This window comes from Scyliorhinus torazame, chromosome 14 (assembly GCF_047496885.1).
Source record: "Scyliorhinus torazame isolate Kashiwa2021f chromosome 14, sScyTor2.1, whole genome shotgun sequence".
NCBI classification, from domain to species: Eukaryota; Metazoa; Chordata; class Chondrichthyes; order Carcharhiniformes; family Scyliorhinidae; genus Scyliorhinus; species Scyliorhinus torazame.
Genome location: NC_092720.1, coordinates 87,510,305 through 87,523,701, shown reverse-complemented (window position 1 = coordinate 87,523,701; position 13,397 = coordinate 87,510,305). Strand labels below are relative to the sequence as shown.

The 13,397-nt window shown below is 44.3% G+C and overlaps 1 protein-coding gene across 1 annotated transcript in view; it reads right to left on the bottom strand.

Annotated features, from left to right (window-relative positions):
- The window catches only part of si (sucrase-isomaltase), a 257,508-nt gene that overhangs the window by 221,139 nt on the left and 22,972 nt on the right, over positions 1-13,397 (bottom strand). The window contains exons 2-4 of the mRNA XM_072474450.1: positions 8,118-8,225; positions 2,406-2,549; positions 1,323-1,411 (exon numbers count right to left, since the gene is read on the bottom strand). Of these exons, the coding sequence (XP_072330551.1) occupies positions 1,323-1,411; positions 2,406-2,529 (213 nt within the window). The 5' untranslated portion in view covers positions 2,530-2,549; positions 8,118-8,225. The remainder of the gene's footprint in view (positions 1-1,322; positions 1,412-2,405; positions 2,550-8,117; positions 8,226-13,397) is intronic.

Here is a 13,397-nt window from a genome sequence, read left to right as displayed (position 1 = left end):
CATGCTCAAGTACAGAAATTTGCACGAAGGCACACAATTTTAAAAAAGTATGCAGCACAATTTTTTCCAGTGTAAATGAATCCACTAGCTCAAGAAATTAATTGAAGAGAAAAAAGAAAGTTTGCTGAGGTGTAACTTGCAACTTTCTCAGTACAACTCCTATTGGCGCTTCAGGACATGAACATTTCATTGAAACATTGACGCTAAAATCAAATTTCATCCTTCAAATTAACAGTAGGTTTTCAAACTACCCATTTTCCAGTGAATGGTAATGTCCTCAGGTACGTAATGAAAATACAAGTCAAACCTAAGTCCAACACTGCTTTGAGATAATCAGTTAAAATAGAGTTAGTCAAGCTAATTATAGTGAGAATAGATTCAAATGAACAAATGAAAATTTGTGCATTAGCTCTGGCCTCCAGAGAACATTTTCTCCAACAGCATGTGAATAATTTTCTGGTGAGTCCCATTAAGATCATACAATAAATGTAAGAATTATTGGGCACGATTTGAGCAGCCCTGTTCGCCATTGGTCAAATCTTGTGTTGGCTGCTATGCCTTGCAAAAAACGGGATTTGCATGGTGAGATCTCAGTTTGAGATCCCAGGGGTTGAGAGACAAGGTTGGGCGTTGCTCCAGGCCTGCTGGATGTGCCCCTAGCAATACCTCTGGCAATGGCAGAGGGCAGTGCCAAGTTGGCTGTGACAGGGTGAGTAACCCTCCTCCATTGGTGGGGGGGTTCCCTTTTGTGTGATGGGGTGGGGGAGAGGGGAGAGCCCTGATGCCTGTGAGGGGCAGGGGGTGGGAGGGGGAAAGATGGAAGAGCCCCGATGCTAGCGAGGGGTGAGGGGATAGAGGGGAGAGTCCAATGTCTGTGAGGCTGGGGTTCCCATTGTTGATGCTGTGGTGGATGTGGTGGTGATGCCCCAATCCCTGTGGGTGAGTCCCGATATCTAAGGGGGAGAGGGATCTTGAGTGTAATTTAGAGATTGGGCGGCCCTTTTTAAAGTAGCCGCGATCTCAGAATTACAGCTTTGCTGGCGTGCTTAGGCCCCGCCCCTCCATCTGGCTGCATGATCTTCACCAGCGCTTTGAAATTTCAGAGTAATGTTAGATCAGGCAAGAAAAGGCTTTTTGTGAAGCCGACAGGTTTCATACAGCTTTTCTCACCTGATCCAACACGGTGCAATTTTGGGAAAATTGTACCCGTTATACTTACAGGATAATCTGTTACTAAAAATGTGCCTTTAATTTTTTTTAAAAAGCCATATTTGTGGAGAGCAAGTTTTTCCAAAGCTTTAAAAGATGTTTTCTAAACTTACCCTTGAAGCTCCATCTTCCGGATAGCAGTTGGTTCGATCATTATCGTGAATGGTGAAAGGACAAAATGGGGTGAAAAGCTGGGTTGTATCTGTGAACATACAGACAGAAATTCAGCAAAATATAAGTACAGCAATTACAGCCAACACAGAAATTCTTAATGTCTTTCTTAAACCAGGTATTGCAGGTAATAAATTTCATACCATCCTTTTAAATACAACAAAAAAGCCTCAAAAGAATTAATATGGTTATGACGGTGAACTGATTTCATCAGGGCTGGGATTCTAATTTGTTTCTTTTCACCCCAGAAGCCTTTTAAAAAATTAATGAAAACCTAGACTCTGATGAAAGATATCTTTCAAAGTGAGAGAATCTCAAAATGAATTATAAAAAAGAACAAATACAGCTTAGAATCACCTTTCAATAAAGTGCCAAACCAAATTCATATTACTGGAGAAATTTTTTATTTAATGGAATGTGGGTGTCTTCCATTGAACTGGGTGGCTTGCTAAGCTACTTCTGAGGGCAATTAGGGTTAGGGGGTGTGGAGTCACATGTAGGACAGGCCAGGCAAAGACAGCAGATTTCCTTCCCCCAAAGGACGTCAGTGGATCAGATTGTTTTTTACGGCAATCGTTCATAGTTTTGTGCTCACCAATAATGAGACTTCAGATTTTATTTGTTGAATTCAAATGCCACCGGCTGCCATGGCAGGTCCATAGATGCACAGGTTAGGTGGATTGGCCTTGCTAATTTTCCCCTTAGGTGTCCAAATATGTGCTGGTTGGGTGGGGTTACAGGGATGGGGCGGGAGAGTGGGCCTAGGTTGGGTGCTCTTTCAGAGGGTCAGTGGCAGACTCGATGGCCCGAATAGCCTCCTTCTGTACTGTAGGAATTCTATGGATTTGAACCTACATCCCTAGACTATTAGCCTAGGCTTCTGATTATTAATCCAGTAACATTGGCACAATGCCACTGTCTCCCCCCTGTTTATCCTTATTGCATAATGACTTTGTTATAAAATTACAATAAAGAAAATTCAATGATTCGTAATGCAGAATGACTCTGGATTCTTTGTGCTTTACCTTTATCAGGTATACCCGATTTGTTCGTGGCCAAAAGTACAATTAAAGCAATGACCACAATAACCACCAAGATGAACAAAACCATAAGCATGGTTTCCAAGCTAGAAAATGTCTTCGTCGCCATCTTGCAGAGCCAGCAGCAACCTAGTCAGGGAATAAATGAGGATAAGTAATGTTATAACATGCTTACTCAGAGGATGAAGCCACACTCTATTAACTATCTTTCACTCACTTTCTTCTTTAAATTTCTTTATTATAGCATTGGGAAAAATTGGTTTCAATTTCTGCCATACTACCTTTAATCTTTTGTTCATGTAATTTCAACATTCTGATCATTTGCTCAGCTTAATATGGATAACATTGTCCAAGTACAACAAATCCTTAAAAACAATTTGGTTGCTATGTTCTGTTGAATTTCCTTGGGGATTCTCCCAAACATCCATCATTTCCCTTTGACTTGCAAGGAATTTTTGCAGAAACAAGGCAGGCAATTGAACAAAGAAAAGTTCAGCACAGGAACAGGCCCTTCGGCCCTCCAAGCCTGTGCCGACCATGCTGCCCGTCTAAACTAAAATCTGCTACACTTCCTGGGTCTGTTTCCCTTTTTCCCATCCTATTCATGTATTTGTCAAGATGCCCCTTAAATGTCACTATCGTCCCTGCTTCCACCACCTCCTCCAGCAGCGAGTTCCTGGCACCCACTACCCTCTGTGTAAAAGACTTGCCTCGTACATCTCCTCGGAACCTTGCCCCTCGCACCTTAAACCTATGCCCCCTAGTAATTAACCCCTCTACCCTGGGAAAAAGCCTCTGACTATCCACTCTGTCCCCTCATAATTTTGTAGACAATTTTGTTGACAAAATTGGATGAACCTGCAGAAAAATGCAATCTCTGTAGGTTCCAATTTAACTTAAAAACTTTGTTGAAGGACACAGGATGCATCAACATATAATGGGACATCATTCAATAGCACATTCACTGTGCTTGGGTCCATTAAGGCTTCCTCATTACTCTGAGCCCAAGGAGCAGCAGGTTTCCAAATGCTTCAGATGGCACAAAACAAGACTGTTAAGTAATCAAATTTGAAAAATTGCCTCAATTCAGAAGGCCGCTCTATCCTCAGTTAATTACACAAAAGAAATGTACATCCACTACACAATTATTAATAAATTCAGCAGCCATTGAGTTTCTCGTCCAGCTCCTTCTGTTCAGTTTCTAAAAGTTTGAATTCATGGGGAGCGCTGATAAAATCTTCGGGATGTACCTTGCTGAGTGGTATAAGAGAAGTGACAATTAGTATTACAGCACGGTAACATTGTGGATAGCACAATTGCTTCACAGCTCCAGGGTCCCAGGTTCAATTCCGGCTTGGGTCACTGTCTGTGCGGAGTCTGCACATCGTCCCCGTGTGTGCGTGGGTTTCCTCCGGGTGCTCCGGTTTCCTCCCACAGTCCAAAGATGAGCAGGTTAGGTGGATTGGCCATGCTAAATTGCCCTTAGTGTCCAAAATTGCCCGTAGTGTTGGGTGGGGTTACTGGGTTATGGGGATAGGGTGGAGGTGTTGACCTTGGGTAGGGTGCTCTTTCCAAGAGCCGGTGCAGACTCGATGGGCCGGCTGGCCTCCTTCTGCACTGTAAATTCTATGATAGGGTGGAGGTGTTGATCTTGGGTAGGGTGCTCTTTCAAAGAGCCGGTGCAGACTTGATGGGCTGAATGGCCTCCTTCTGCACTGTAAATTCTATTCATGGACAACTTAATGAGCCTGTTTTATCAACTAATTAGTGGTGGTGCGTTATAGTACACAAGGGGGTGATTTAGTTGTGGCCCGTTCGCCGTGGGCACAAATCCCGTAATGGCTGCTAAATATCGTGAGAGAAAAAGTGAATTTGCGCCGGTGAGATTTCGGAACACGATCTTCGCAGGTCAAGTGTTTGCCATTCATGGGCTTCCCGAATCAATTGCTTCAGACAATGGCATCGCCTTCACTGACAATAATTTCCAGAGTTTTGTGAAAGCAAATGACATATGACTGCGTCCTGTAACCCAATGTCAAGCAGTCTGGCTGAGAGGGCCATTCAAACTTAAATGCCATGAAAATGCAATCCGATAAACCACTTTGCCAAAGGTTGGCTAATTTTCTGTTGTTGTACAACTCAACCCCTCATTTAACCATGAGGGTCACACTAGCTGAGCTGCTCATGGGCGGTCAGTTGGCAACCAGATTGGATCTTGTATTGCCAAATTTCACAGGGAGGGTGAAGGCACGTTAGGCCTCCCAGAAGAGTCAATAGTCAGAGCAGACAAAGGACTGGTGGGAGACCTGGTTTTAGTCTGAAATTTCGCTGCAGGTTCACCTTGGTTAAGAAAAGTTGTGGCCCAGTCAGTGCCGGTGTCTTATGTGGTCGATGTTAAGGAACAAACAAAAGAACAAAGAAAAGTACAGCACAGGAACAGGCCCTACGGCCCTCCAAACCCGTGCCGACCATGGGAAGACTAAAAAAGCACGTTGACCACTTGAGGAGTGGTGACCTCCGACGTGGAGTCGACAAGTTCAGTGGGCATCATGAATACTCCTGTAACTCGGTCTAGTCAAGGAGAGCCAGAGACTCCCATTTCTATTCAACCTGCTGCATCTGTCGAGGCCAGTGAGGCTAGTTCACCCGTCGTCGAAGTGGGCCTTCCTGACTTGGCATCGAGTGTGGACCACTCATTCGCCCAAAAGAGTACAGAGACTGTGGCTGGGCTAAAGAAGTCCGAGAGGACCCAGGTGTCTCCAGACCGATTGACTTTTTGATAGATCTTGGATGTCCCTGTTAACCATTGTGACGTTTGTACACAGTTTTGGGGCAGTGTGTTAAGAGACTTGAGGAGCAAGGGATGTGGTAGCATGACCCCTTCAAGTGGGGAAACCCAGAAAATCCAGCGGTGGGAGATTGAATGGTGATGTGGGGGGGGTGCTGATTTGAGATGCAGGGTTGGGAGGGCCCATCCACAGGATCTCGCTATCGAGCTGCCCGCTGAAAATGCGGGCCCAGCTGTGGGATTCCCTCGAAAATCCATGGCATTCCTCGTCATGCATAAATTTGCTTGTCGAAGGATTGTGAATCACTTCCCACTGTGTTATAATCAACACAGGTCTTACAGGGTAGGGATGATTAACTACCCCGTGGATCTTGCAGAGTACGAGTTCCCCCGATAAGTGGGCAAGGGACCCTTAACAATACTTGCCTTGTGTAAATAGAGTGGGCCACAAAGTAACAAACCAGAGAAGATCCAGTAGGGATCTACTGGAGCTATGCATTGTAGTTTATTGTAAAAACATTTTTTGTTTGAACTAAACTCGTTGTGGACTCTTCGTTGCCCTTGCAAAACAATGGGAGCGCCAATCACGTGCAATTCAGCTCCGGCGAGAAAACATGACCTTCCAAAGGGAGAATCTCGTATATTGCAGGTTAGAGTGAAGGAACAATGGTGGAGGTTTCAACTTTCTTTTCATGTTGGAAGGATTTGTCGGTCAATAATCAATATGACAGACACAACGTCCTTGGCCATCAAGTCCTGAATGACTCCGAGGCAGAGACACTGCCCACTACACCACAGGGCCTTTCTTTTAGACTCAAGGCCATTTCGGATCTTTCAAACCATCAGGCACAGTCTCCAACTATGTCATCAGTACTCACTGCATAAACATGGAAGATAGCATAAAAATAGAAATAAAGTAAACCGGTTGTCAGATTTTTGTTTTTGATTATTTGTTCAAACAAAATATGATCGATGATGGAGTGGTCGGTTATTTAATGTTGATGGAAAGAAAGGAAGAACTGCATTTATAAAATCCTTTTCCTGATCACCAGACATCTCATGGCACTTTAGAGTCAATGAAGTACTTTTTGAAGTGGCCTCTGTTGTAATGTAGGAAACACGGGAGCCAAAATGCACACAGCAAATTCCCACAACCAGCAATGTGATAATGATTATCTGTTTCGACAACGGTGATGGAGGGATAAACTTGGCCAAGACACTGGGGTATCTCCCCTGCTCTTCTTCAAAATAGTCCCTTATTTTCTTTACATCCATCCAAGCAAGGAAAAGGAGGCTCGTTTCAATAGTTCATCTGAAAAACGGCATCTCCAACAATGCAGCAAGGTGTCAATAAGGGAGTTGATAGTCTGAGCGTGGCAGGAAGGCACAGAGTGTACACACTTAAGAGTGCACCAGTAGATAAGGCCAGAGGTTGTGAAAATATTTTAAATGACAATTAAAAGTAGTCTCTCTGAACGCACATATTATTTGCTATTATAATGTAGTAAAATAATTCTCAAGGTAATAGGGCAAAGAAAAATGACAAACATATTCAGCAGTTTAGAGTTGCTGAAATAATGGCAGGCAACATCTAGGTTTGAACCAGAAACATCTTAATTTCCAGGCCAATTCTCTCCTACTGAGGTATACCTCCACACATTTGGCACGGCCTTAGGGAGACCAAGAATAGGTGCAACTCCCATCCACAACCAAGCACAGGAGATGAAAAACCTGTCCCTTTACCTCTTCTTTCTTCACTGTCCAAGGCCACAAACACTGCTTCCAGGTGAGCCACAAACACTGCTTCCAGGTGAAACAATGATTTATTTGTACTTTGTTCAATTTAACATGCTGTATTTAGTATTCACGATGCGGACTGCTCTACACTGGTAAGACCAAGCGCAGATTGGGTGACCGCTTGGGGAAAAACTACCGTTCAATCTATAAACGGAACCCTGAACTTCCAGTCGTCTGTCTTTTGAATTCTCCGCCTTACCCTCGTGCTGATCTCTGTCCTCATTCTCCTGCAGTGCTGTCAAGAAGCCCAATGCAAGCTCAAGGAACAGTGATTCTTCCTTTGATCAGGCACATTACAGTCTTCTGGACTCAGCACCCAGCGTTTCAGACCCTAATCTCTGGCCCCATTTGGTTTAAATTTTTATTTGCAGATTTTAATTTCAACTTTTTTTGCTTTCAGATGGCACAAGAGCACCAGAAATAGGAGCTGGGGTAAACTAGCGCAGCTGTTTATCATTCTGCTAATCTCTCCTCTCAACAGGCAGCACGGTAGCACAAGTGGATAGCACTGTGGCTTCACAGCGTCAGGGTCCCAGGTTCGATTCACCGCTGGGTCACTGTCTGTGCGAAGTCTGCACGTTCTTCCTGTGTCTGCATGGGTTTCCTCCGGGTGCTCCTGTTTCCTCCCACAGTCCAAAGACGTGATAAATTGCCCTTAGTGACCAAAAAGGGTAGGAGGGGTTATTGTGTTACGGGGATAGGGTGGAAGTGAGGGCTTAAGTGGGTTGGTGCAGACCCGATGGGCCGATTGGCCTCCTTCTGCACTGTATGTTCTATGTTCTATGTAAAACACATCTTCTGTTTCCTTACTTGTTCCATTTACCTCTCCCTTTGGCAGTGTCTCACCAAATCTTTTGTCATTTAATCACTCCTGTTTTTTCCATCATCACAGATCTGCCCTTTTATTCTCTTTCCACCCTCCCCCACTATTCAGTTTGATGAAAAGTCACTAACCTCAAAAGGTCTCTCTATTTCTCTCTCCACAGATGCTGCCTGACCTGCTGGTAGTTTCCAAACTTTTCTCTTATGTTGAGCAGATTGTCTGGCAAAGAGCCAAAATGAGCAACATTGACTAAATAAAGCAAAAAATGAATATAAGAATAAACTCTTACTTTTGGTGAAGGGTTCCTTCTGTTCCAAGTTTTGTCCGTTGGGACGGGATACAGAGTGACGCTCAGGGACTTTGGGATTTGATTTTGAATCCTTAGCAACACCTCCTGCTATAAAATGTGAATTACACTTTGGTAAATAATTAGATGAAAAGTGTACACACAGAGGTCAATAAACGTATCATAAATAGCTTTTCTCCTACCTCTGAGCCTCCACAGACTCAATCACACAGACTGAAAGTTAAAGCATTGGGTAAGCTTAATATATTATGTATTATGGGCCTGTAGACGAAAAGTAATGTGGGAGGAATCATGTAATGGTTACTGTTGAAAGTGTAGCTGTTCATGATAGTAACTGTTAATTATTTATTGTTGGTTAAATGCTGGTTGCTTTCTTGAATCTTCCTGTATTTTAAAGGACCACTATTTAATTACCATGTTAGGACATTGGCTTCTGTGCTTATCTTTAGTCATAAAATTATTTAAAAGTATCGGTTAAAGTCTGAGGGTGTTACTGTGATGACAAAGCATTTTCTTTAAACTCACACAATTTTTAAGATTAGTAAGCTAATTACTGTTTCAACAATGCTTCTATACTGATGGGACATAATTTAGAATACTACATAACAATATAAGTTTATTGGTTTGGATTTGGTCAATTTTTCTTAGGCATGGGCACATAAACTCACAATGCAACACAATTTTGCGACTAAATTGGCACCCTTATCTGAAGATTTCAAAAAGACAAATAATACAAGAAATGCAGCCAAAGCTGCTCACTGGAGTTCTAACAATTTGGGGCTCTTTCCAAAGTCATTTACAGGATTTCGGCATCACTGGTGAGGCCAGCATTTATTGCCCACCCCTATTTGCCCTTCAGACGTTGGTGGCGAGCTGCCTTCTTGAACCACTGCAGTCCATGCGGTGTAGGCGCACCCACAGTGCCGTCAGGGAAGGAGTTCCTGGACTTTGACCCAGCGACAGTGAAGGAACGGCGATATATTTCCAAGTCAGGGTGGTGAGTGACTTGGAGGGGAACCTCCTGGTGGTGGGATTCCCAGGTATCTACTGCTCTTGTCCTTCTAGATGGTAGTGGTTGTGGGTTTGGAAGGTGCTCCTAAGGAGCCCTCATGAGTTCCTGCAATGCATCTTGTTGATGGTACACAAGGCTGCCACTGTTCATTGGTGGCAGAGACTTTGAATGTTTGTGGAAGGTGTAGCAATCAAGTGGGCTGCTTTGTCCTGGATGGTGTCAAGCTTCCCGAGTGCTGTTGGAGCTGCACTCATCCAGGTAAGTGGACAGTATTCCATCACACTCCTGACTTGTGCCTTATAGATAGTGGACAGGCTTTAGGGGGTCAGGAGGGGAGTTACTCGCCACAGGATTCCTAGCCTTTGACCTGCTCTGGTAGCCATATTATTTATATGACTAGACCAGTTCAGTTTCGGGTCAATGGTAACCCCCCCCCAGGATGTTGATTACCGAGTTCATGCTGGTGGGCAGCGGGACCATGGAGGTAATCTTTCCAGTTGTAGACTTTTAATTTGCAGTCGCCTGGCCTGCAGTCCAATCAGAGGGCCGATAGCTCATCAGCCTCTGCAGCAGCACCAAGAGCAGTGACTGCTGCTGGGGCTGTAAGACGAATAAATGACAACCTCCATATACTATCCACTGCTAGATGATTCCTCACACTCAGTGAGCATCAAATTAAAAAGAATGGGTCACAAAATATAGGCATCCATCAATAATCGCTTCTATAATATTAGAATAGACTTTGGGAATAATGATGTGAATGATATCTCCAAAAAAGGAATCATATTGTGATAGGCCCATAACACATAGACCTGAATTTTCAGGATGGCGAACACTCACTCTGGAGAGTCAGAGTGGAACATAGCCGCACTGACTCTAACAGGCCCACTGCCATTTTACACTCTAATGACCATTGATGGCAATAGGCGGTACTTCCTCCCTCACTTGGACGGGGGAGAGCTGTCACTCAATGTGTTTGGACGACAGCTCTCATTCCCAGCTAGGCATAGCCCAGCAGTGGCCGGAAGAGGTACTGCAGTGTTGTGCCTGAGACTAAGTGTTGGTAACTGCCGTCTAAGTACCAGGGGTCCCAGGGAGGAGATGGCCTGCGGAGGATGTGAGTGGGGATAAACTTGCTGGGTAGGCCGGGGAAGGAAGAGGGTGAGAGGGGAAGGAGGCGGAGGGGAAAAAGAGGGAGTGCCGGAGGCGTCTGATCAGTGAGTGCAGGATGCCCCCAGTCTGAAGGGGCCTTCCGACGGAGGCATCCTCCCCCCACCACTGCCAGCGCAAGGTGGAGCGTGAGAAATATTTGTTTCTCGTCCTCAGCCATCATGTGCCCACCAGTGTAAAAATTGAAATTGGGTGGGGAAAAACCCTTAATAGGCTATTAGGTGACCACTTAAGGGCTTCAATTTGGACAAGAGCAGGCTTCCCTTTCGAGGTTGTGTCTCCCCCACCATAAAGTCTTGCCTGGTTCAGGATCAGCGGGATCTGGGAGGGGATTCGGTCATGCTGCCCGCCCCACCCCCGGCCTCAGAATCCATCGAGAGGGGCGCGTTCTGGCCTTAGGTTATGAACAATATAGTGCACATGTTCATGAAGGGACATTGACAGTTTGCCATTTATAGTGATCTCTGTATATCAATATACATGATCAATGTATGTAAAAACTAGTACAGTCAATTCAACATTAGATGTCTCACTATCAGGTGATATAAAAAGGACTGTCACGCTCTTTCTAAGAGTGTGCATCAGGAGAGGTAACAGACAAGACATAGAATAGCTAGAGAGAGAAATGATAAGTTATTTCATTATTATATTGTATAGTTAATTAGTTATCTTTACTATATTTTATTTGTTTACTAGTTGAGTATTAAGTAAAAAGAACTCACAAATATAATTTATATTACTCAATAAATTAGTTTATCTTTACAAGAAGACTACTGTTCATTTCATCAACTCGGCTGGTTCAAAAGAGTAATATACTATATGACACAAAGTTATACAACACCATTACTAATATAATATTTATAATTTGAAATTCTTGTCAAATTTAATGCATATACATTGTGAACTTACTTTTTTAAATAAAATTGTTTCTAATGTTTTGATGTTTTTAATAGTAAGAACACTATCAAAAAAAGTATTCTTCCGAATAAGCAAGACAAATTGATATTTTTCATTAAGATAGCGTCATAGATGTTTACAGCATGGAAACAGGCCCTTCGGCCCAGCTTATCCATGCCACCCAGTTTCTATCATTAGGCTAGTCGCATTTGGCCCATATCCCTCTCAAAGAATCTCCAGGCATCACAACCTGTTCAACAATGTCCTAATAGTATAAGGTTTGGCTGCAAATTAAGTTGGAGCCATTATTTCACTCTACTCCATGCTAAATTCTAGACATTGGATGGTGCAGCTCCCATTTATCTTTTTAAAAGCATGAGCTGAAAAGTCAAATATGTTGCGAATTGTGCAGCTGCATAGTCCATAGCAGGAGAATACCACATGTCAGATGGGTAAGGACACTTTGGAGTTGTTCAGGGCTTCTATTTAAAAATAGTGCTCACCCCATTGCCTATTCAAACAGATGGCCTATTGCCTGTTTCACATCCCTTCAGAGAATTGGATTATGCCTGAGCACATCATGTGTTCAGTTGTAAACATTTTTCTCAAGTTTAAAACAATCATACTAGCAATCCCTAAATGAGCCATTGGAGGCTGCCTGCAAAAAAAGTGATTTCAAAAGGCCTTTACCTTGCAGGGTGTGGAAAGTCAGGAGCAGCAGGCTACTGCCAGCCACCACTCACCCCGTACCAATCACCTCACTGCCCTACCGGACTTGCCAACACTGATTTCCCTGCCTTGTCACCCTGCTTCAGCACTCCTCATGATTTTGTACACTTCAACCAAAGTTCCTCTCAACCTTCTCTCTTGAGAACAATCTTCAGGCGAGGCAGGGAAGGAATTAAAAGTGGAGGGGGTGTCACAATTTTGATCAGGGAATCAATTACAGCAGTAAGGAGAGATGACATCTCAGAAGGCTTTTCAAATTAAGCCATATGGGTAGAACTTAAAAACCAAACAGGTACATTGCTGGGAGTGTCCTATAGGCCCTCTAACAGTCCGAGAGAAATAGAAGAGCAGATATGTAGGCATATTTCAGAGACGTGTAAAGATAATGGGTTGGTGATGGTGGGGGGTTTCAACTTCCCTAACATTAACTGGAGAAGTAATCGTGTGAAAGGTTTAGAGGGAACGGAATTCTTAAAATACATCCAGGAGAACTTTTTAAGCCAGTACGTAGACGGTCCTACAAGAAAGGAGTCGGTATTGGACTTAATCTTAGGTAACGAAGTTGGGCAAGTGGTTGAAGTATCAGTGGGGGTGAATTTTGTAGACAGCAATCTTGGGCGAGATTCTGCGGGAATCGGCGGGGCGGGCAACTCCGACGCAAAGGAGTGGCGTGAACCATTCTGGCATCGGGCCGCCCCAAAGGTGCAGAATCACCGCACCTTCATGGGCTAGGCCGGCGCGGTTTGCGCCTCGCCGGCCGGCGGGGAAGGAGGTTGGCGAAGGGCCTCAGCCAGCCGGCGCGAGTTGACGCATGCGCGGGAATGCCAGTGTGTGCTGGCGTCATCCCAGCGCATGCGCAGGGGGGGTTCATCTCCGCGTCGGCCATCGCGGAGGACCACGCAGAAGATTAGAGTGCCCCCACGGCACAGACCCACCCGCGGATAGGTGGGCCCCAGTCACGGGCCAGGCCACCGTGGGGGCACCTCCCGGGGCCAGATCCCCCCGTGATTTGGTCAGAATGGATTGGGAGCAGACACTTTTGGTGAACCTGTGACAGACCAGTGGGACGCATTCAAGAAGCAAGTAAGGAGAGTGCAAGGTCAACATGTTTCAATCATGTAAAGGATCCGACTATCAAATTTTGATTTGAATTGATTTATTGTCACATGTATTAGTGTATAGTGAAAAGTAGTGTTTCTTGCATGCTATACAGACAACATACCATACATAGGAAAGGAAGGAGCGACTGCAGAATGTAATGTTACAGTTCAGAGAAACTTGGATATTGAGGGATGTACAGCTTTGGATAAGAAGAAAAAGGAAGGCTAATGGCAGATATTGAGGGCTCAAAACATAATAATAATAATCTTTTCTTGTCACAAGTATGAAGTTACTGTGAAAAGCCCCGAGTCGCCACATTCCGGCACCTGTTCGGGTAATCTGGTACGGGAATT